Below are 24,547 nucleotides of genomic sequence, written 5' to 3' on the forward strand. Positions count from 1 at the left end.
CATTTCCCAGCCATCACACAGGGGGGTGATGGGAAATCCCCACCTGCCACTCCCCCACCTGCTTGTCAGCATGGATGTAAATACTGCTGCACGGCCTTAATCAGTTCCCCAGGTAGACTCTAGGAGAGGATGGTGAGGCTACCTTCTCCCCATTTCCAGCCTCCCTGGCCTCTGCCCACATCTGTTCAGTCTGGGTCTGTAGGCCAGGGACAGCAGGAGGTCCAACAGAGCATGAAGAGTATAGGAAAGATGTCAGCTACTAGAGCTGCAGAGGCACTCTGCTCCAAGATTGACTCTGTCTCATTTACATTTTCAAGAAGGTCTTTCTTTGCAAGAAGACCCACCATTGGGTCTCCGACTTGAGAGTACAGCAGGGTCCCCTAAAGGCTGATTAACACCCAGATTGCTGGGCTCATCCTAGAGTTTCTGATTCAGCAAGTCTGAGATAGATCCTAGAATTCTGCAATTCTAGCAAGTTCCCAGTTGATGCTGATGCAGCTGGTCCAGGGACCACACTGAGAACTACCGTTCTAAAGCCCTGTGCTCCTTGATTTACAAAGTCCTTCCTTCCACATGGCCCCTACTTCTCACTGGGTTGCTATGAGATGGGGCAGATAGCCAGAAAGAGCCTCTAGCCTTGGCACAGAGTGAGTCCTCAATAAATGGTAGCAACCAGGGGGCCCAGACAAGAGTCAGTGAGGGATGGGGGCAAAGACACTAAACCTCTCTGTGCCTCAGTCTCCACATCTGTAAACTAGAGTCAGTAAAAGAACCTACCTTGTAATGGAGTTGTAAGAATTCCATGCTTTTGGAGTTCCTGTCATGGCACAGTGGAAACGAATATGACTAGCATCCATGAGGATGCAGGTTCAATTCCTGGCCTTGCTTAGTGGGTTAAGGATCTGGCATTGAACTGTGGTGTAGGTCGCAGATGCGGCTTGGATCTGACGTTGCCGTGCCTGTAGTGTAGGCCGGCAGCTGTAGTTCAAATTCGACCCCTAGCCTGGGAATCTCCATATGCCGCGAGTGTGGCCCTAAAAAGAAAAAAAAAAAAAATCCATACTTTTATCCATTCACATTGCTTTAGAGCAGTGCCTGGCATGGGGCAAGCTGTGTGTTTATCTCCTACTTCTGGTCCCTTTGCTAAGCATTATATTTTAGCACTGAATGCACACTCTTCATCCATACATGTAAGCAAACCATTAAATAATAGAGTAGGCTATGGTGAAGTCAGAATTTAAAAATTATGGCGGTGATGATTGCACAACAGTGTGAATATGTTTCATGCCATAGAATGGTATACTTAAAAATGGTTAAAATGATACGTTTTATTTTTTATTTATTTTATTTTATTTTGTCTTTTTGTATTTTCTAGGGCCGTACCTGCAGCATATGGAGGTTCCCAGGCTAGGGGTCTAATTGGAGCTGTAGCTGCCGGCCTTTGACACAGCCACAGCAATGCCAGATCTGAGCCCCGTCTGCGACCTACACCACAGCTCACGGCAATGCTGGATCCTTAACCACTGAGCGAGGCCAGGGATTGAACCCACAACCTCATGGTTCCTAGTTGGATTCGTTAACCACTGAGCCACGACAGGAACTCCCATTTTATGTTTTGTATATTTTACCACAATAAAAAAAAGGAAAAAGAGACAGCAGAACTGAGCCAGATCAGTGCCCAGCCCTTCTGCACTCCTTCAGTGGGCTTCACCTCTGCTTCCATGATAGTTTCCCCAGGGAGCTCCTGGTTCATTTAACCCTTCCTGACCCTTGGCCTTAAAGTTGGTTCCTGACATGACTTCAGGGGTTGGGGGGCAGGTTGGCTCCCCCAGCTGCTCACTCTTTCGCTCCTGGCTAGTTAGGGCCTTTTCTGGCTTGGCCTTGGGCAGAATGGGCCCTGTGGGGTGAGGATGCTCGCCACTCACTCCTCCAGGCAACTTCAGGATGGCCTTGACCTTCTCCCAGGCAGAGAGTAGCTCTTCCCATCCACTTCCCTCTCTGTGGAGCTGGCTCTGCTTTTCGTGGTGAAAAAAGGGGCCCCTTGAGGGAGCAGTGACTTCACTAACCAGCACAGACTCCAGTGGTGCTTCAGCTGGGAGCCCTTGTCTATAGAGGGAAGGTGCACAGATATTCTGAGATCAGGGGCTTGACTCCATTCTGCTCTGCTCTCTATCTCTGTATGACCCGCTCAAGTCTTTGGCCCTCTCTGGGCCCCACTGTCCCATCCATAAACTGGGAATGTGCATTCTTGCCTGAAACCCTCCCGAGGCTCTAAGGAGGCTGAAAGGAGAATAGAGGCAAAGGTGCTTTGTTTCTTTATTAAATGATATGACAGCATTGAGAGGCAGTAAAGCAGTGATTATAGATGTGGTCAGGAGACCACTTGCCAGGCTTAAACACCAGCCCCAGCTCACACCAGCTAGAAGACCTTGGACAGTTAATCAGCCTCTCTAGACCTTAGGGTTCCATCTGTAAAGTGATGTGATAACAGTAAATGAGTTCATGTCTGACAAGCACTTAGAACACTGCCTGGCACATCATTAACATAAGACAAATTCAAAATAAGTAATAATGGCAAAAATATGGATGGACCTAGAATGTATTATGCATAGTGAAATAAGTCAGAAAGATAAAGACAAATATGTTATCATTGTGGAATCTAAAAAAATAAATGTCTATGTATAACAAAATAGAAATAGATTCATAGACATACCGAACAAACTAGTGGTTATCAGTGGGGAGACGGAAGAGAGGAGGGGCAATATGGGGTAGAGGATTAAACTACTGTGTATAAAATAAGCATCAAAGATATATTGTACAGCACAGGGAAATATAGCCATTATTTTGTAATAATTATTTTTTTTTAATTTAAAGTATAGTTGATTTACAGAATTGTGCCAATCTGTAGTAAATTTAAGTGTAATCTTATAAAAATATTGAATCACTATGTAGTATACCTGAAACTAATAAAATATCATAATCAACTATACTTCAATTAAAAAATAAATAATTTTCTTTCTGTGGTGAATGGGATTGGTGGTATCTCTGCACCACCCTAACCCTAACCCTAACCCTAACCCTAACCCTAACCCTAACCCTAACCCTAACCCTAACCTAACCCTAACCCTAACTGGATGCAGGTCTGAACCCTGGCCCAGCACTGTGGGTTAAAAGGATCTGGTGTTGCTACAGCTTTGGCATAGGTTGCTACTGCGGCTCAGATCTGGTCACTCCATATGCTGTAGGGCAACCAAAAAAAAAAAAAAAAAAAAAGAAAAATGAAAAAAAATGTGTGTGTGTGTGTGTGTATATATATATATATATATATATATATTTTTTTTTTTTTTTTTCTTTTTAGGGCTGTACCTGAGGCATATGGAAGTTCTTAGGCAAGGGGTCCATTTGGAGCTGCAGCTGCCTGCTTATGCCACAGCCACAACAATGTGGGATCTGAGCCATGTCTTGGACTTAAGCCACAGCTCATGGCAATGCTGGATCCTTAACCCATGGAGTGAGGCCAGGGATCACAACCACATCCTCATGGATACTAGTCAGGTTCATTACTGCTTAGCCACAACAGGAACTCCAATAATTTTTTAAAATAAATAATAATAGTAACTTCTATTGACAATTCACTGTGAGGAGGCATGGTTTCAAACTCTCACTGTGAGGAGGCATGGTTTCAAATTAACGGGTTGAAATGAATATTTAGCAGAAATGAATAAGGACTTTGAATAGGGCTTACAGGTTAAACCAAAAGCACAAAGTACTCATGTTCCTTTTCTCTTCAAAGTGGCAACACCTGAAGATCTAAAGATTCAGGAGTGAAAAGGGTCATCTCTGCTGAGAGGCACCAAAGTCCCCTTAACTGGATGGAAACAGGAAGCCTTGTGCCCCTTCCCCATTCCTCACTGCTGATTTAGAATCTAAGTCTCTAATTTTTATCTAATCTAATTCTTAGCTAGACCCACCAATTCCCTCTCAAATGATCGTATTACATATGGAGGAAAGAAATAGACACAGTGTCCTAGGGATGCCCAGGATCAGGGACCCAGCTCTCTCTCTCTCCTTTCCGCACCATTCTATCTGAAAAGTCCGAAGGTCTCGGCTTATACCATTCTACTGAAGGGAAGCTCACTCCTTCCGGGGTCAGAAGAATGCAACCATTAGACTTCCTCCTTCTGCTGAGCGGAAATCTACAATTTCCCCCACTGCCCTGTCTCCATCCCTGGAGCCTCACCAACCACATCCGTTTCTCTGCCCCATGACATCCCTTCAGAGATCTGAGGCCCTTGACAGCCTGCCCCTGGGATAGCTCTGCTCCAGATTGGGGAGTTTCTTGCGTGACTTGATTTTCCACTGTCTTCCCATTTTGGTTGTCTCACAGTAGTGCTCCAAGCTGTCCCCACCTCTCACTCAGTTTGAAGCCCAGAGGATACCCACACCTTCCAGATGGGGGCTGAGAACCACTCAGTAGAGCAGGTCTCCAAGAAAAATCCCAGATTTCTCATTTCAGAAAAGCAGCACTGGCCAAACCCCCAGAGATCATGAGTTACAGAAAGGAAAACTGAATCAACATGGGCAGGGCCTCCCACACAGGGAAGAACCAGGAATGGGATCCAGATCTCTGGCACTCCAGCCCAGGAGAGTCCTCTAAGACACAGAACAAAGTTTCCTTTGATCCTGTGCCTGGACACAGTGTCAAATATTTTGTTCCTTATCTGTGTTGCTGTTCTTGGAGGGACAAATTCCAAAGATGGCTGGGGAAGAAGTTCATCCAATTGTTAGGCCGAGGGTCATTCACCCTACCTGGGCCCTCCTGAGGCTCAGACCTTTGAAAGGTGGGCTGCATTTCTCCAGAGTGTGTTCAGGCTGGGAAAGATGGGGCTCCTTAGGGTTAGAAGAGGAGACAGACCCCAAGTCCTTACTGCTAGAAAGGCCGAAGGGTAAATTAAAGCACATCGACTCAGTCCATGTTTTCCAAGTCTCCAGTTGGAGATGGACCCCCATGCTGGGCCAAGAGGTAGCCATGGAGTCTCTGCCTTGGGAATGGGTAGAAAACTGGAGAAATTGCACCCTACTCAAAGAAATTTGTGATCATGAATGTGGTGATGTGTCAAGTGGAAGAGCACCAAAAAGACCAGAAAGTGAGAGAAGTGAACTAGGACCAAGCTGTTTTGATCATTTTACTCCTTCCAAAGGGAAAAAATCGAGCTGACCCATCCCAGTATATTATAATATGTACAAGTAACCATCACCAGTAGCCATTGAGCACAACATATACAAGAGTTGGGATTCATCATTAGCCAGAATGACTATAAATCTCTATTTCAAATAATGTCCTCCCCCCAAAAAAATCTTGGGCTGACTTCCTGTCACATGGTTTTTTCCCCTTGTCTGTGGCTGATGAAGAAGTCATGTTGGAAAGCCAAGGGTAAATTCTCCTGCTGCCTCATCTGCATGTGCTGTTGTTATTAGAATTACTAACAACCCAGTGTCCTGGCAGGAATCTTTTAAAACTGCTTGTTTGTTTAGTTAAAACTGGTGAATATAATCCACAAATCCAATCTGGGTTAATTAGTCTAGATTAACCTAGATTAATTGACCAGGTTAATTAATTGGGATAACCTGCCAAAAACAAACCATGCCAAAACAAATCAAAGAGTATGGTATCCTAGTTACTTCTTTTTTGGAGACTTCTGGAGACATGAGACATGAGGCTGCCTGAACCCCTGACTGGAGAGGGTGTCATTGTGTCTACACCTGGCAAATGTGAGCAAACCTTAATTATTTTCTTATTTAGATAATGTTTTTTCCTGCACCCCAGTGAGCACTTTGAGGCTGCCAGGATGGAAGATAGGTGGACTCTCAGAGAGGCTATTCAGGCTGCAAGGGACAGTAGGGATCTTCTAGTTCAACCTCTCACTTTGCAGGTGAAGGAACAAAGACCCAGGAAGGAATATAACTGGTCCAAGCTCACCTGGCTGGTCAGTAGCAGATCCCAGAGAGAACAAAAATCTCTGGTTCTTGATGCTAACATCTCAAGCCCCTTCCTGGCCCTCTCACTGGCCTGACCTCTCACCCTTTGAGCTGCCTCACCTGTGATGTGGGATCACCTCTGGCTCTCAGGGTAGCTGTGGGTAGCAGGGAGATGTGCATCTCAGCAAAGGTTACAAGTACTGTCAGGGCAGAGGATGAGGGGTCATCAACAGGCCACAGTTCTAAGAGTCACTCTGAAGCCTGTTTCCTCATCTGTGAAATGGGACTAATTGGACCCAACTGTTGTCTGAGTGCTCATGAGGCCTTAATGACATCTGTGGGCTGGGAAGTAACCCCTGAAGGGCATTACTGCTATCCTTATAACTCTGGAAGGTTTTGTTTAGGAAGGTGAGACTTGGGCTGTCCCAGAGTCTGAGGGTTCTGCTTGTGACTGCCAACTGCAGCCCTGAACACTGCGGGACTTGGAGTTCTGCAGCCCAGCAGCACCCAGGGTTTGCCAGCTCAGGGCTGGTAAGGCAGTGGGCAGCTGTGGACATGGACCTTGGGCCTTCTAAGGCGTAGGTTGAAATCTGCTCCCTTCCTCTTGCTGGGAAGGGAAAGTGGGGACAAAAGCAGTAGGGAGGTGAGTAGTCAGCCAGACAATAAGGGGGTGCGTTTTCTACAGAGAACTTATATACAATAGTAAAATTGACTAAAACTCTTATTAACTTTTTGTTATCATGATGTGTCTCCATTTCTAAACAATATCAGTAATAAAACACTCCTCCCCGCCACATCCCTGGCCTTGAAATCTGACTAGTATCTGATACTATTCCCTTTAGATTGAACCAGACCAGACTGTATGTTCACTGCATCCCAAACAGGCTCTGTATGCTCCCCATCGTCAGCCCTTGGCTTCTTTTGTCCCTTTGTCATTATCTCCCTCTCCATCACGCTGTACATCCAGCTGCTACAAAGCTCAGCTTAGATATTCCATCTTCCAGGAAGTCTTCCCGCATACAGTCCAAGTCATCCCTCACCTGGCTACAACTCCCCTCCCAGGTTGCAGACTTAGCAGTGTCATGTTCTCAGCTTCAGAGCAAGATTCAGGGAAGGGAACTACCCTCTGATTCTGGAACTCACAGCATAGAAAACCATACCAGGGAGCTACTTTCTGGCTGTGTGACTTCAGACATGTCCCATGAATGAAGAGTTCCATCTGCTTCCAAAGTCACTGGTTCAAGCACCGCTTTGCTGACCAAACCCTCCCTACCTCCACCTTCCTGACACCTCCAGATGGGACCAGCCCTTTGTCAGCACCCCCAGTGGATCAGTGAAAACAGGTTCAGGCCCAAGGAGAGAGCCTTGGACTGGAGACCCTTCTCCAGGACAACATAATCCACCAAACTTGGCTCCAGGTTTTCTGAAAAGCCAGTTTGTGGGATGGTGGCCAAGCCATGTGACACCCTCACACCAGGATGCCCATTTCTTACTGGGACATATCGGGCCAGGTCCACTCCCACTGCAGAACTTCCATCTCTAGCCTTCTCTACCTTCTCTCCCCCATATGGCCCATTCTCTCTTCACTCTTTTTTCCTTCCACAGGCTCCATAAAACAGCCTGAAGCCCTTCATCCTGCTGACTTTTCCCATATTGTTTGGCAAAACCCTGATGCTGGATGAACCAGGATATCTAAGCACTGCTAGGGAAGAAACAGATGAGAACCAGACAAGTGCAAGAGGTTCCAACAGGGTGATGCTTTTCCCTCAGTAGTCCTGCCTCTGCGAGTCAGGCCATGTGAAGGGCACTGTAGGCAAGCTAGATCAGAGGGGTTACCTGTGTGGCTTCCTTCTCCTTGTGTCCACAGTCCCATCACTCACCCCACCCTCCTCCACCTCCACAACACCTCTTAAATGAGCCATATGGGTCCATTTCCACAGATACCATCTGTTCTCACATGGGCACTTAGTCTTAGATACCAGCCATCTTGTCCCTGATCTTTTCAAATAATGGAAATCTGAGCATGTCACTCCAGGGCCAAGGCCCGAAGGGTCTGGCCCACTCTCTCTCTCCAGCCTTTCCTTGCCCAGTGTCTGAGCTACTGACATTAAGTGCTTTTATTTCCTTAAGCCTCATTTCCTTCAGCCTCAGGGCCTTTGCACCTGCCGTTTCTCTGATCTATCTAGTTCCCCTCCCCGCCCACAGCCGGCTGCTCCCTATACATCTTTCAGGTCTTGGCTACAAAATCCTTCCCTTAGAACAGCCATCTGCAGTGTTCCTCTACTCTGCATGCTCTTCTTTTATTTTTATTTATTTTTTTACTGCTGCACCTGTGGCATATGGAAGTTTCCGGGCTAGGGGTCAAATTGGAGTTGCACCTGCTGGCCTACGCCACAGCCACAGCAACGACAGATATAAGCCACATCTGTGACCCATGCCAAAGTTTATGGCAACGCAGGATCCTTAACCCACTGAGCGAGGCCAGGGATTGAACCCCCATCCTTGAGGACACTATGTCAGTTTCTTAACAGGCTGAGCCACAATGGGAACTCCTTCCTGCATGCTCCTTACACCCTCTCTTCTCCAGGTTTTGTGGGACTCTGTGAGCTCACGAGCATAGCTCCTTCATCTGTTTTGCTCTGCTCTGTATCCCTAGCACTGAGCTGTGTTTCACATGCAGAAAGTGATTAGTACATGAACAAAGATCTCATTCAAAAATTAATTGAGGATTTCCCTTGTAGCACAGTGGGTTAAGGATCTGGTATTTTTACTGCAGTGGTTTAGGTAACTGTTTTAGTGTTTGACCTCTTGCCTGGGAACTTCCACATGCGGTGGACATGGCGAAAAAAACCTTAAATTGAAAAATAACTCTTCAGGGAATGAATGAATGGGACAGTCTGGGTGAGGCTCTAGGATGATCTGTGTGGGACAGGCCTCGCAGTCTCTCTCCAGGGGTGGGCCACAGGCCAGCCTACTCGTGATAATGGTTATAACAAGGATGAGACTAATAACCAAGCCAGCAAGCTCTTAAAGCTCCTTTCCTGTCCAGTAGCTTCCCAGCCCTCCTCCAGGCTCCCCCATTACTCAGAGTACCCGGTGTTTGATGGCAAGTCCACCAGGGCATTTCTGCACTGGTATACATTTACTCTGCTGGACATTGTCTTCTTCCCAAGGGTCAGAGCTCAGGAGTCCTGTCTTTGTGAGGATGGATAAGGAAAAAGTGGTGGAATCCAGTTAGAATAGAGTTCAAATCCTAGCTTTACCTTTTGCTAGCTGTGTGACCTTGCAAGTTACTTAACTTCTCTGGGCCCTTGTTTCCTCACCTCTAATAAGAGGACAAGAATATCTAGCTATGAGGTTACTATATAGATTAAATGAGTGAATATACATTAAGAATCTAGGGTGGCGCCTGTCACATGTCATATCTAATTGATTCTAAGACACAGAGTTTTTAACATTGTAACACCTCTGAAACTGGAATGCAACTTAGTTTAACTCTGCTCTTTTTCTTTCTTAATGGATTGTAAAATAGTATATCTCAAAATAGGTGGTGCCCTGCATTCAATGAAATGGGACAGGAGCTTGGTTTCTTTACTGTCTTTGCAAAGAGGCAGGAAGGTCTGTGAGAGTCCTAGGGACCAAAGACTGAGAATGCACATCGCTGAGGGCAAAGGGTCTTTTGGGGTCTGGCTTACTGAGGTGGAAGCCTGAAGCATCACTGAATCTGAAGGCACAGGCTCTTCCCCAGCCTGATGACTTCTGGATTTGTCCCAGCTGTCCCAGTTCCACTCAGGGGCCAGCCCAAACTCCAGCCCGATAACTCACTTTCTGGGTCTGACTCAGTGCTCCTGCTGATGTAGCCTGTGGTCTCTGGCTTCGGGCAACTGGTCATAATGCTGACTATGCTTGCAGCCACCTAAAACCCTTAGTCTTTGTCCCAAGAAGGGAGTCCTGGGACCTACTCCAGAGACACCCCCCGCAACAGAAACCTCTCCTCCCAGATGACTCGGTCATCGAGCCATCCCTGAGGATGTCATCTAGGCTTCACCCAAGTCCTTGTGCTGGGAGACCTCCTTGAACCCTCCAGCCTGGTGACGGCAGACTGGCCAGATTATTATACTGTCTACATTCCACTGTAATGTATATTACATGTAGCCACATCTTTGTGGAAATAAAATGTTTATCATATATATCAAAATTCAGAAAAGACAAAAAAAATTCTGCTGTCTAGTGATAATCAACTAGCGTGATATGTGTCTGTTTTTCTGTATTTACATGTGTGTAGAACTATTCTTTCCTCATATTCAAACCAAAACAGGCTCATTCCATGCATCCTGCTCTTTTCCTTGCTTTTCCAGGTAAAGCGAATTTGCAGAGCTCTCTTTATGCAGACCGGTGTCTTTTTGGTGACCTCACAGTGCTCCCCTATCCTCCATCCCTTCACCACGCAGGTCCCTACAGCTCCCCTTGGTCAGGTCCATGATGCTTGACCAGGGTGCCCAGCCTCTACTAGGATGGAGTGCTTTCTGCCTGGTGGGTTTCTATGGACACCTGTCCCCTGCTTCCTCAGGACAGGGTTGCGATCAGGTCATGGCTGCCTTTTGAGCCTCCTCAAAGCAAAGCTGCACCCCAGCATAGAAATATATTTTTCCTCCTTTTTGGTCAGCGCTTGGCATATGGAATTCCTAGGCCAGGGATCAGATCCAAGCTGTAGTTGCGACTTAAGCCACAGCTGCAGCGATACCAGATCCTTAACTCACTGTGCCAGGCTGGGGATTGATCCTGTGTCCCAGCTCTCCCGAGATGCTGCTGATCCCATTGCACAATAGCAGGAAGTCCCAGAAATACTTTTGAACTCTTAAACCAAGGAGTGTAATGTGAATGGTGGCTGTCTGTCGCTGCTGGATGTGATCGTAAATCTTTCAGAACAGGCCAGATGTTCTCCTAGACCCAGATGCTGCCCTGCTATTTCCCTAACCCCCGAGGATTCCAGATATCATAGTAACAACAGTAAACAGGTGCCTGGCATTTTATAGTTCATAAAGCGTTTCCATGCTCTTTATCCAGTTTTGATACTCAGAACTACTTTTTGCATTAGGCAAAGGAAGCATTTGTTACCTCCAATTTACAGATGGAGACAGAGGCTCAGAAAGGTGGGATAATTTACTCAAAAATCTTTCTTCCTTTTTTCCCCTTTAGAGTCTGGCCAATTCCACATCCCACTAACAACCTGGCCCAGGCATCATCTTCTCCAGGGAGCCTCCCCAACTCCCACCTCTACCCCAGGCTGCATTAGATGCCCCCTCTTGAGGGCCCACAGTTCTGGGCTTCCCTATCAGAACTAAGCCCCACCACTAGACTGTGCACCCTTGAAGGCAGTGATGGGTCTGGCTTTTCTCCAGCCTTACTCTCCAGGAATAGTAGAACCGAAAGAGATGGCTGCTGGGAAAGATCATTATGGTTATTAAGGCAGGAAATGTTCTCCCCACTTTACAGAAAAGGATAGGGAGAATAAAGAAGGGACAGGACTTGCCTACAGAGCATGGTCAGTGGCCGGGTTAAGTCTCCCTCCTGAGAGGTGCAGGCTCTTTCATTCCACTGTGTCCTTTCTTGTCTGCACTCTTGGACTCCAAGCCACTGCATCAGGTTTATTTCCATCTCCTCTTGCTCTGGCTGGGCCTATCTGGTGGAGCCAGGTGTGCGGGGGAGCATTGTGGAGAGGGCTCTGGCTGGGAAGCCTTAATCCCCCAGCCTGGGCCAACATCCTGGGGTAGCACAATGATTAAGGAACAACAATAGTTGAGTTCTCTGTTGAGTTCTTCCATGTGCCATGCCCTGTGCCAGTTTCCATCCACATCTCCCTTCATCCTGCAGTTTGCACCATTATGATGTCACTTTGCAGGTGGGGAGGAAAAGACCTAGTCCTTGGCTCATCAGTGGCTGTGCTGGGATTGGAAGCCAGGGCTGCATCTCTGGTAGCAGGCGGCTTCAGGAGTTTGCTGGCACCAGAGCCAGAAATAAATGCATAGTCAGAGTATAAGAGACAATCTCAGGGGGTCAAAGCCTTGGCAAGGTCCCAAACTCTCCCTCCCCATCTCTTGGACTCCTCCCACTCAGGGCCTGTTGGAGAGTTAAGACTCTTGGGCCCAGGACACACAGGTCTGCCCTGGTAGTGCCCAGCATTCCCTGTGGGCAGGGTTATGGCTCGTGCCAGCCCCCCTGCAAGCTCCGGGCTAAAGGCCAGGCTGGAAGCAACTGTCACATCAACCCTGTGCACATGCTCAGCTCTCTATCTCTTAGAATGAAACCTCACATATCTTTTCCCAGCTGGTTGAGAGCTGATGAGCAAGGCCCCACCTTTCACTGGGCCTCATTTTCCCTAACTGAAATGATGGCCTGGGAGGGGGTGAGTTGGGGGGTTTCTCAGTGGAACCCACCAACTGACATTCCAGGTTTGCCTATAGGCAATGACTAAAATCCTGGACACTAGAGGGAGCTCCCATTGTGGCTCAGCAGAAGTGAACCTGATTAGTGTCCATGAAGACACGGGTTGGATCCCTGGCCTTGCTCAGGTGGTCAAGGATCCAGCATTGCCATGAGCTGTGGGGTAGGTCGCACACACAGCTCGGGTCCCATATTGCTGTGCTGTGGCTCTGATTTGACCCCTAGCCTGGGAACTTCCACATGCTGTGGGTGCAGCCCTAAAAAGCAAAAAAAAAAAAAAAAAAAAAATCCTGGACACTGGAGCCAGATGATATGGGTCCAAATATATGACTTTAGGCAAGCTGCCCAACTGCCCTAGACCTCAGGGTTCTCATTTGTAGTAGGAAAAAGGACAAATGTACCAAAATATTTATATTGACTGAGATAGAAGTAAGTGATTTATTTTCTGTTTTCCTGGCTTTTTTCTAAATTCTCCATTTTTATCAGTATTTATAATAGAAAAAACAAATATCTTTTCTTTGTAAATTAACTTTATTGAGCTATAATTTACATTCAATATAATACACTCATTAAAATGGGAATAATAATGTGCTAGTATCTATTCTATAGATTGCTTTAAGAATTGAATGGGTTAATGTATGTAAAATCTTAGCTGGTGCCTGGAGCATAAGAAGTCCTATTAAGTATTTGTTAAATAAATAAACCCAAGACCATCCTGCTTCCTCCTCTTCCTGCTCACCTGGCCTGGACCCTCTCTCACCCATGGCACCAAGCTTGGCAGATCCTCTGCTCCCCTGTTCAGTGGTTCACACTGACCGGGTCCAGCCTTATCATGCCAGGCCTGGATTATTTCCACAGCCTTCTCTCTGCACCCTAGAGGAATTGCACTAACACTCAAATGTGGCCTTGCCCTTGCCTTGTTCAAAAGCTTTCCATGGCTCCCACTGTCCTTGATCAGAACCTAGCTCCTCTGTGAGACATTGTTTTAGCAAGTTACTTTAACTCTGTGTACCTTTGTTCCTTTAACTGAAAAAGAGAAATAAAAATAGTATCTCCCCAAATTCGCTTGGTGGTGCAGTGAGTTAAGAATCCAACTGCAGTGCTTGGGTTGCTCTGGGGGTTCAGGTTCAGTCCTTGGCCTGGCACAGTGGGTTAAAGGAGGTGTTGTTCACATCTGGGGCTTGGAATCAGTCCCTGGCCTGGGAATTTCCATACGCCATGGGTGCAGCCGAAAAAGAAAAAAAAAAATAGTACCTCCCTCACAAACTTATAGGACTCAGTGTTGTATGAGACAGGGTACATGGCCTGACCCAAGGCCTCTCTTACCTGTCTCCTCTTCCCTCTCTTTCACTCAATTCCAATCTGTTTTTCTATGAATGTGTCAGGCATGGTCCTACCTCAGGTCTTTTGCATTGATTGTTTCCTTTGCCTGGATGCCTCTTCCCCTAGAATTCAGTCCAGCTCAATCCCTCACCTCCTTCAAGCCTTTGCCCCAAAGTTATCTTCTCAATGATTCCCCCACCCTGCCACCCTATTTGAAACCACAACCCTTCTCTTCCATTCCCCCTCACATCCTGGAAACATCTTCCCATGTTTTATTTGTTCTATCTCATTTACCATCATCTATTTTACTTACTGTTCTTTGTCTACCTTTTTTTCCTATTAGATTGTAAACTCCTTTAAGACAGATTTTTTTGGGGGGGTCTCTTTTGTTTACTGTCAAGAACCCTACCTGTCAACACTTAAAAAATACCTAGCACAATGTAGGTGCTTAATAAATGAAAGGCTGAATAACTGAATGATGTTAAGCACTTAGGATAGAATCAGACACATAGTATGTATTCAGTAAATGTTAGCTTATTATTATTGTTGTTATTGATTCTTCAAGGTGAGGTTCCCATGTCTTTCCTCCTTGACTTCTCCAAGCTTATAATCACACTCTCCTAGTCCCCACTGCACCCACCAATCTCTCTATTATGGTAAGGAGCACACTGCTCTTTAATTACATCTTTTTTCATTCAGGCTGAACCTAATAAAATGGCCACTTCTTGTAAGTCCAAAAACAGCCAGGTACTGGCCATTTCGTACAGTTTAATATAATACGTTCCCCGTGGCAGCCTGTACCTCAAGGTGGAGTATGTGCCCAGTCAATGTTTATTTACCTATTTCATGGTAGGTGTAATTGCTAAACACCTCCTTGTTCTGAAGGAGGCAAGGCACAACCTATAGACTTAAAATAATAAATGGAGGATCTTGCTGAATTATTTTCTTATCCTCCTGAAAAATCTGTCTCCTGATACTTGATAAAGAGGATTAAAAAAAAAAAACCACACTAGGCTCTAAAATAATCCAAGTTCTGGCCATTTGAAGATAATGTCCAAGGCTGAGGGGAAGCCCTTTCCCCAGAAGAAAAAGGCTAGGAAAAGGCTACAGGATTCATTTAATGATGGGGGGGTGGTGGTCAGAGGCTAGAACATTCTTTGGTTATCCCTGCTTTCACTGTTCCTTCTTCTTCTTTTTTTTTTTTTTTTTTTGTCTTTTTGCCTTTCCTAGGGCTGCTCCTGCGGCATATGGAGGTTCCCAGGCTAGGGGTTGAATCAGAGCTGTAGCCGCCGGCCTACGCCAGAGCCACAGCAACGTGGGATCTGAGCTGCGTCTATGACCTACACCACAGCTCATGGTAATGCCAGATCCTTAATCCACTGAGCAAGGCCGGGGATCGAACCCACAACCTCATGGTTCCTAGTCAGATTCGTTAACCACTGCGCCATGACAGGAACTCCTGTTCCTTCTAATAAAGGCTTCTGTTACAGAGATTTGCTAAGTCTAGAATGTGGGTTGTCAGAACTAAAAGAAACTCAGCACTGAATCTACCCCATTTCACAGATAGGGGAAATGAGGTACAGAAAGGGCCTGGGATTGCCATAAGCTTACACGGTGGGATGGAGGAAGAGTTCATCCTGGAATCTACATCTGCTGACATGAGTCTCATGGCTTTTCCTCTGGACCACACTGCTCCTGTGCTGGCCAGACTACAGCAATGGAAGCTTTGGTGTCACCCCGTGCCCCCCACCGCCCCATTTTTGGCTGCCCCAAGACATACGGAGCTCTAGTGCCAGGGATCAGATCCAAGCCGTAGTTAAGGCCTAAGCCACAGCTTCAGCAATGCCAGATCCTTAACCTCCTGTGCTGGGCTGGGGATTGAACCCCAGTCCCAGAGCTCCCACGAGGCTGATGATCCTGTTGTGCCATAGCGGGAGCTCCTAATGTTTCTATTTTTAAAGCTGTATTTTTTAAATGAAAAGTTTATTAATCCTCAGGTAAAACACCAAGAACCTCTTCACTATAACTTCTTTAGAAAATAATAGCACTACACTCAACTCTGTAATTACTTCCTTAGGGTAAAGTCCTCAAAGTAGAAGGCTAGGGGCAAAGGAAGTTAGGATCTTTGTCATAGGACTTTTGAAACGAGCTGACAGATAGCCCTGCAAAATTAAATGCTGCTGGAGAATCCTATAGCTTTGCCAGCATAGAGATTTATCCTTTTATATTTATTTTTATTAATTTTATAGGAATAAATACTGATTGCTTTCGTTTACTATATGGTATGTGTTTTCAAACAAGCAAACACACACACACACACTCACACTCACACTCACTCACTCACTCACTCACTCTGGTCCTGGAATTAAGATCCCTGGGCTTGGTTGCTTGTCTGCTGGGTGACTTTTAACAAGTCACATCCCCTTAGGGGATACCTATCTGTAAAATGAAGAGGTTGGATGAGATGATTTCCTAAGATCTGTTTTAGCTGGATATTCCATAATTTCATGGTGCATTTTTTAATTATTGGCACAGGATGACTTTTTAATAACCACAATCTGCCATACCTCTAAATCAAGGCCCAAATGGCTCGGACTAGCAGAGCAGGAAAAAAGAGCCCAGATTATACACATGTAGTGATGATGGGAGACATAGGTAGCACTTAAGCCTGTGCATTGGAGCTACGCTCGGGTGATAGCACATATACTTAGCCTGCTTTTATGAGAGAATAATAACACTCATTTGTGGTCTAGCTTCAAGTTGTGCAGCTCCATCATGGCCAGAAGGTAAGGCCCTGGTTACTCTATTTTGGCCTTAAGAGTCCCAGACTTACAGTCAAGTGTAACCCTGGGAAGTGCTCATCCAGCCTTTGCTCACATCTCTGATGACACAGAGCTTATCACCTATCCTGGCAGCCCCTTCTTTTGGCTGTAGGAAAGTTCCCAGGTGAGGGGCAGGTCAGGAGGGGGTACAATCGAGAAAGCCCAGGCTCGATTTTCAGAAACTACTCCTTCAATCAGAGCAGGCAACAGAAGACAGGGACCCTTGGGCTGGAAGGGCTGGAGAGAGGCTCCTCTGGCTCCTCCTCTCACTCCAGACCTCTAAGGCAGCTACCTTTCCAGAGGTACAGGGGACACATTCCAGTCCTGATGAAGGTGGGTTCTGAACAAGCCTCAGGCTGACTACTAACTGCTCCAGGGCAGACACCTCAGCTCTCTTGTCTTGCCTTTGCTCCCTTTGGCTCTGACAGGAGAAACAGCTCTGGATCTGGGGCTGTTTAACCCTGAGGTGAACTGATTTAAGGGACCAGATAATTGCCCTGGGGTGGGGATGGAGGGGTCAGATGTTGTCTGTGTGCCAGAGCAGGACTAGCAGACTCTAGCTCTGTTTACAGCGAGTGAGATTCCCATCATAAGGGGTGTGCAGTGGGGCAGTGAGATGGTCCAGAGGGATCTTACCAAGGGGCCAGGACAGACACCAGAGGTCGTCTTTACCCAGAAATCTTGGAGCCACAGTCTCTCAGACATTTGCTCTGTCCCAGACCCGACCCCACCCAAACACCATCTCTTGGCACTGTAGCTCCTCTAGGTCCGTCTATGCATGGACAAGCCAACCATATCACATCAGGCTGGGACTTAGATTTGGGCGTTAGCACCTGGTGGGGAGACATTGCATACCATGCCCTAAATCCAGGTACTTGCGTGGGTCTGGTCCAGGCAAGTCTGTGCCAGAGGGCTCCACCACCTCCAACCTAGGGCTCCTCCAGCCCCAGACCGCGAGGAAGACTAGGCTTAGACTCTGACTGCCCCACCCTGCATGCCCAGGCTGGCTTGACAGGGACCTGGGGGTGTCGCCTATTAATGTTTCCTGTGCAGGGAAGCTGAGGCCCAGCAGGTTACCCAGCCAGGAGAGGGAAGAGTCCCAACACGGGTCCCGCGGGGCACCCAGGCCACTAGGGGGGACTGTCGGGACCGGCTTGCCACACCCAGCAAGAGCAGCCCTCACTGCGGGTGGGCTGTGCAGACAGTGCCCATCCGACCCTGCGCCGTCGGGAGCCTGGAGCTTGAGGCGGCCCCTCCCCACAGCCCAGCGACGAAGGGGCCATCCTTGTGCCCGCTATCCCGATGGGGAAACTGAGGCCTGGAGAGAAGCAGTGCTTTTTGCAAGGTCACGCAGAGGTGTCGAACGCCAGGTTCCCCGCGTCCCGCCAGGTCCCCAGCGGTGCGCCGAGCCCCAGCATCCCTCCCCAGGCGTTGCAGCTCAGAGGCGCAGCACGAGCACATCGCGCAGACGGGGAAGGCATAGCCCGGCGGCCCGGGACCGCCCTACCTTGATGACGGCCGCGCAGGTGGCGGTAGCGGCGGCGGCGTCTGGCTCTGGTTCTGAGCTCCTCGCTGCCCGCCGAGTCCCCGCGCCCAGCGCTGCCGCCTCCTCCCACCCTCAGCCCAGCGGGAGGGGCCGGTGGGAGGGGCCGGGGCCGAGCACAAGCCCCGCCCGCGAGTCCGCCAGGCCACCCTTCCTTCCTCGGCCCTTGGGCCGCGTTCCTGGTACCCCGGAGCTTGTCTCGGGGCGCGCATTCGCACAGAGAAAGGGCTCGCACAGCGGCGCGCACACGCCGCAGCGAATGGGGCGGGCTCCCCGGGGACCGAGTAGAGGCTGGGGTTGCCTTCCTTCACATCCCGTCGCTTTCTCGCGGAGTGGTATGAGACAAGGGATTCGATCCTTCCGGGAGGGTCACTTTACCCTTAGGTGGAGTGGAAACAAACCGTGTCTGCTTCAGAGTTGTTTGAGAATTGGAAGTGACGATCTAATTTACCGGCGCAGTAATGTGCGCACTCAGAGACGGCCACAGGAGTAGCGCTTGGTGAACCCGAGCTGTTGGAGTAATTCCTGGGGGTTCCCGGTACGTCGAGAGGAAGAGGGCAGGGAGGATCTCTGAGTATGGGAGGACGCCCTTCTTTCTATCGGTAGCCAAGAGGGGGCGCTGCTGCTTAGTCTTGCCGCCTTGGGCAGTGGGGGCGGAGATGGGGAAGCCCAGCCTTTTTGTAATATCACCACCCAACTCCTGAAGAACCGGGCACTGTTCTGGGCACCTTAAATGCATCACCGCAGTTTATCGACACATAAACCTACTAGGTTAGCTTTTACCTATTTTACACATAAGAAATCTGAAGTTCACAGAGGTTAAGTACCTTTCTTAAGATGACACCAGTATCAGTACAACCCTAGGCAGTGTGGCTCCCAAGCCCAAGCTTATAGTCACTCCACCACACCGTCTCTCATGAGAACAACTGTTTGTTCAGTGGTGTATCTCCAGGGCCTAGAACAGTGCCTGGCTCAGTAAGTGTTAATTCACCCGAATGTCTTAATTCACCTAGGGCTTCAGCCAGTAACTATGGTATGCATTTCCTACCCATTTGCACTCTCATATCTTTGTGCCCTTGTTCGCAGTCCTCTCTGCCAGGAATTCTCTTCCCATATCATGGTCTACTGTCTAAACAGATTCATTTCTTCCTTCCATGTCCTTCCCCAGGAAGGCTTCCCAGAACCCTTGTGGACATTCCCTCCCAGCCTCATATCTGCATCTTCCCAACTCCTGAAGAACCGGGCACTGTTCTGGGCACCTTAAATGCATCACCGCAGTTGCCATGATGATAGGCGGCTGGGACTGTGTTTGGGGACCTCTCTGGTTCCACATGGGCATAGGACCAATGGGCCAGAGGGGAGACCATTGGAAGCCTCTGTAATAGACAGAAGGTGGTACCTTTCCTAGAGATGCTCCCTGCACGTGTGTGTTCCTCATTCTCTTGTCCTGTCCTTTCCTGTTATCCTGGTTCATTTTATGAAGGCTACCTCTGACCATGTGAATTGCACACATGGGGAAACTGAAGCCAGAGTGGGGATGACCTGCCCAGAGTTCCCTAGCTATGAAACCACACAGTAGGTCTGGCCCCAGAGTTGGGCCCATTTGCTGGCACCTTCTTTTGGGCCTTATTGCTTATTGAGATGGGCCAGGAAACCTTCCTGTATCAACATGGCCTGCTTTGTTTAATCTGCCAAGTGGGCGACGAAAACGTGTGCGTGTGGTCCTGTGCCCATGGCAGACAGAGCTGAGAAAGAAGGAGGGGCAGGAGTGCCTGGGAAGTAAGATTCTGAATATGGGGGAGGGAACCCTGAACTTAGATGTTCAATAGGAGTGTATGCTTTATCTCCCACTTCAGGGTGGGGGAGGATCTTCCAAAGTAACCTCCAGGCCCTCCCTCTTGTTTTGAGGAGTTCATTTGTTTTTGGGGATATTTCCCCAGGCAGTTTTCTGAGTAACTCCTTTCCTTTCCCCTCCAGGATGAAGTATGGACCTGAGCTTGCTAGAGACCTAGTGTTTGGAAGAGGGATGCTTTGAGCCAGAGGGCCTATCCCCTAGGGTATGGAGGTGGGGCTGTGAAGGATCAGATCCTCCAGCCCTGGAAAGCAGCGGCCCCTGGGGATGGGGGCAACAGCTGTGGTGCGGAGCCAGGAACCTGACACCGGGAGTGGGCCCCAAACCTCTTTTAGGAAAAGATACGGAGAGGGAGAGTGGGCAGCTACCTAGGAGCAGCAGCAGCTCTATATATTCTCGGGGTACAACCCCACCCGCACCAGTCCCTGCTGCAGCCTCCCTGTAAGGTGGAGGTTCATCCTTCCAGGTTTCTTTGCCTAGAGCTATCCCTACGGGCCCTATGCCACTCAAGAAGCCATAGGCCAGCCTTACCCTTTCCCTTGGGTTCTTGGGGGAGGTGTTCTAGGATTCAGAGAAGGCACTGTGAGCTTGGAGGAGCCCTCCTGGGTTTTGTAGTTAACCCCTCAGTGGCTGTGTGACTTTGGGTAAGTTAATTAACCTCTCTGAGCCTTGTCTCCTTATCTGTAAACTGAGCTTGGCCTGGAGTGAGCGAGTGCTCTGGGACAAGCTCTGGCTCCAGCTCCTTGCTGCAGGGCTAGGGGCCTCACCAGTCATTCCTCATTGCCTGTGGGGCCCAACCATGTCAGTGTATCACAACACCCATGCCCAACAATAGGTTCTGAGTGTGGGGTCCAGCACTCAGGTGATTTTGTCATGCAGTGAGGTAGGACTCAGAGGTGACTTTGTGCTAGGTCAGCTGCAGAGCACCACCTCTCCCCCTATTAGAGGAGGGGAAGCAGGGATAGACACCCAGCCTGGGCAGAGCTACTCCTCTGCCTAGGTGTGTGTGTGGGAAAGATGGAGAAGGGGGAAGAAAAGAAGAGAGGAGAGATGAAGGAAGGAGAGGGACACTCACCATCTGCAGTGCTTTACTCTGTGCCAGTATCAGAGTTAACTCTTTTAACCCTCCTGGATTTCCAGGAGGCTGGACCTCTTGTCTTCCCCGTGATGGCCCTGAGGGTTACAGCCTCTCCAGCCACCCTCAGTCCTTCATACCAAAGATTGCTTAGCTGAAGGCTATCCTGGCACAGTCACAGGTCTTGTTGAGAAATAAGCTGCCAAGATCACTTGTATAGCTTCCATTCCCTGACTTGAGGGGAATGGGGAAGCCTGTCTGCTGAGGAGGGGCCTGAAGAACCCAGAACCAGAGCTGAGTTTTGCACACATAAAAAGCTAGCCTCGATCTGGCAACAGGCTGCAGCTCTGTCCCTCTCACCACCTTTCCCTGCCACCCTGTCCCAACCACCACATTTTCAAAGAGGTGGCTTTTCTTGCCCCAGCCTGTGAAGTTGGTGGTGGGAGATTAGAAGTTGGGCACCCGCCTCAGGGCTCTCTGCCCAACCCTCACAACATGTTCCTCCTGGTGGTGGACAAGGGTTCCCCCCCACCCCACATCCCCACAGCCTCCCAACATGGGCTGTACACAGAAAGAGAGGGTAGGTGCAAGGTTCAGGAAATAGGTCTCAGGAGGCAGAAGCTGGGCCTGAAACAAAGGCCCAACCAGCATCAGACTGGTGCTGTTGCCCAGAAAGACAGAACCCCCTAAATACACATAGCTCAGCTCTCCTGAGACTGGCCCTGCAGAGACACCCTCAGAGACAGCAGCCAGAGCTGTCCCAGGCTGGGAAGGCCCTGGTGGTAGGACACTCTGGAGCCCTGAGCCCACCCAGGAACAACTGGTTACTGGAGAGTTGTTTAAGTTCCAAGGCTTGTGAACTATTTCCAATATTTACACTGTTTTACAGAGATAAAACTTAGAGATATGTCCAAGATTACCCTACATAAAGACAGCACTCTTGCCTGTCTATGTGCTAAAGTGCTCTGCTGAGGAAATGAGAAGGGGTGCATCCTGGGTGTGTGCTCATGAGGAGATAATCCAACCCATGGCTTTAGAAGCCGATGTTCCAATGGAGAGACTAAGTCCCAGGCTGGACCCCTGGCTCCATAGCCGTCCTCCTGTGGGCCTGCCTGATAAGGGTGAGAAAGGGCTTTGGAGTCAGCCTTCTGCCTCCACCTCCCCCTCATCCTCGCTGATGCAACCCTCAGGCACCGAGGAGCCCTGGGATGCCCTGGTCTCCAAGTACTCGGCTTTGAACTGCTCCAGTTCATGCAGCTCAGCCTCCAGCCGCTCCCGATGGACTATCCGCAGCTGCTGCAGCTGTTTCTTGGGAAAGGGGTTCATGTCGTTGAAGGCGATGTTCATCAGCTTCCTGGGAGGAGAGCACAATCACATTCACCAGGCATCCTAGGCACCCCTGCAGTCATCCTGCTCATGCAGCTGAGGCCCCTTCCAGGGAGGAAACAGTGACTAAGAAGATAATTTCCACACACAGTGAGTGATGTGTACTGAGGCAGGAAGAAGCTTAGGGCTGTGGAAGCTCTAACCCAGGAAGGAAAAGTAGGTCAGGGAAGCCTTCTTGGAGGAGGGGACGGTGAGCTGAGTTTTGAAGAATGAGTAGTAGGGAGTTCCCATTGTGGCTCAGTGGGTTGAGGAGCTGATGTTGTCTCTGTGAGGATGTAGGTTCGATCCCTGGCCTTGTAAATGGGTTAAGGATCCAGCACTGTTGCAAGCTGAGGCCCAAGTTGAAGATGTGGCTAGGATCCAGTGTTGCCATGGCTTTGGTGAAGGCCGCAGCTGCAGCTCCGACTAGACCCCTGGCCCAGCAACTTCCATATGCCACAGGTGCAGCTGTAAAAAGAAAACAAAGAATGAGTAGTAGGTCAGGGAAAGATGGTAGTGGTGGAAGTGGCAAGGAAGCTTTCTAAGAAAAGGAAACTGCAAGGCCAGAAGCCCAGAGATGGAGGTTGTCCTAGGAACTTAAGTAATTCTGTTTGGCATTATTAAAGGGCATGGGTGTTGGGAGCAGAGAAAGGTAGGCAAAAAAAAAAAAAAAAAAAAAAAAAAAATCAAACTGCAATGGAGGCCTGGAATGCCAGGTTAAGGGGACAGATAGCTACTGAGGCAGTGGACTATCTGTGAGGATTGCTAAGCTGTAATGTAAGATAAGCACCACTAATGAACCTATGGTTGGAAACACTAGCCTCCTCTTTGGTATGTGTCCTGGGTGGGCATGAGGGTGGTGTGGGTGTGGTGGAGGGGGCAGGGTCGGGGCAGGAGCAGGTTCTCACCGGCTGTTGCAAATGGTCTTGGTAAAGAAGCGCAGGTACTGGTAGATCTCCAGGCTGTCCTGCAGCCTCAGGATCTCCTCCTCATTGTACTTGAAAATGGCCAAGGCATAGCGGAATACCACCTGGGGGGCAAAGTGGGGACTCAGGTGGGGCAAAGGGAGCCAGGGCAGGGGGTCCCCAGAGGGAGAAGAATCCACACCCCCAGGCAGTGTGAAAGGCCCTAGACAAGCAGCAGAGGTTGAAGGTTGGAGGAAATGTGCAGGGCAAGGCCAAGGGGAGGGGAGGATTGGAAACCCAACAGGGGAGCACAGCTTGGAATCTGGGGACTGAGACTGATTTGTCCTGGGACGCTGGTAGAGGCATCGCCCCTGTTGGACCTAATGGGGTAACACTCTCACTACATGGGAGTGCCAACAGGAACTGAAAATGGAGAAAGACAGATCCGAGGGTACTTGGTAAACTCTGAGGCTGGGAAAACTGGGCGGAGGCCAGGGGAGGGCCTGTCCAGGTACCTTAGCAAGGTTAAGGAGAGAGCTGGGACAAGACCCAAGCGCTAGCCTTCCAGTCTGGGGCTCAATCCAAAGAGGAAGAAGAGAAGGTTGGACCTGGGTGACTGGAGGGGCAATGGATAGAATGGCAGTGTGCCTCCTCTCCAGGGAAAGGGAATCCCTGGAGAGGAGGCACAATTTTAAGACGCATCTTCAGAGGCAGAAGCACCACTTCCCCTCAGGGGTGCAAAGCACTTGACTTTTCAGAGTCATGCTGCCAGGAGAGGTCCTCCACAGCCCTGATAGGTGAGCTGGCCTCCCACTGTCCAGGGGCAGATTCGAGATTCTGCTCACGGCCCCCCTCTCCCCACCCCCCTGCAGCACCCTACCTTGGTGCCCTCATAGAGGAAGGCATCCCAGACCTGGAGGAGGATGTTGCTGATAAGGCTATCTGCAAAGACTACGAGGAACCAGTTGAAGGTGATGAAGGACAGGTCTACATGGCGCTGCCCCAGGTGAGCCATCAGCCTGGGCAGCTTCTCTGAGAGGAGGTCTTGCAGCACCCGCTGGTCCACCTGCAAGCCAAGAGAGGGCCTGTCAGCTGCTGCCTGTGGAAGGGGCTGCCTTTCTCCCACCCACCCCTTCACACTTGGCCAGTCCACATGCAGCCCTGGGGCCACTCCCAGTGGGTCCTTGCCCATCTCAGGGGCTCAGAGCACCTGGAGGAGCTGGAGCCAAGCCTGGCTGG

General features: G+C 49.2%; 2 protein-coding genes across 6 annotated transcripts in view; both read right to left on the minus strand.

Moving 5' to 3' along the window:
- The window catches only part of CORO2A (coronin 2A), a 53,614-nt gene extending 35,459 nt beyond the window's left edge, over positions 1-18,155 (minus strand). Inside the window, exon 1 of the mRNA XM_005660267.4 lies at positions 18,076-18,155. The gene's annotated coding sequence lies outside the window, so the exon portion shown is untranslated. The remainder of the gene's footprint in view (positions 1-18,075) is intronic.
- Positions 18,156-21,034: 2,879 nt separating this feature from the next.
- Positions 21,035-24,547, minus strand: part of TBC1D2 (TBC1 domain family member 2) — a 46,848-nt gene continuing 43,335 nt past the window's right edge. For 4 of the 5 annotated variants that reach the window (XM_084990771.1, XM_084990763.1, XM_021066519.2 and 1 more), the window contains 3 exons: positions 24,189-24,374; positions 23,312-23,433; positions 21,035-22,392 (listed from right to left, as the gene is read on the minus strand). In XM_084990771.1, coding sequence (XP_084846897.1) covers positions 22,179-22,392; positions 23,312-23,433; positions 24,189-24,374 — 522 coding nt within the window. In that variant the 3' untranslated portion in view covers positions 21,035-22,178. Of the gene's footprint in view, positions 22,393-23,210; positions 23,957-24,153; positions 24,375-24,547 lie in introns of those variants that run through there. The other variant, XM_084990779.1, reaches the window with a different exon arrangement.

This window comes from Sus scrofa, chromosome 1, assembly GCF_054392235.1.
Source record: "Sus scrofa isolate SSC_HxYL_T2T_F1_AM1 chromosome 1, Sscrofa_HxYL_maternal_Yorkshire_Landrace_v2.0, whole genome shotgun sequence".
In the NCBI taxonomy this organism is placed as follows: Eukaryota; Metazoa; Chordata; class Mammalia; order Artiodactyla; family Suidae; genus Sus; species Sus scrofa.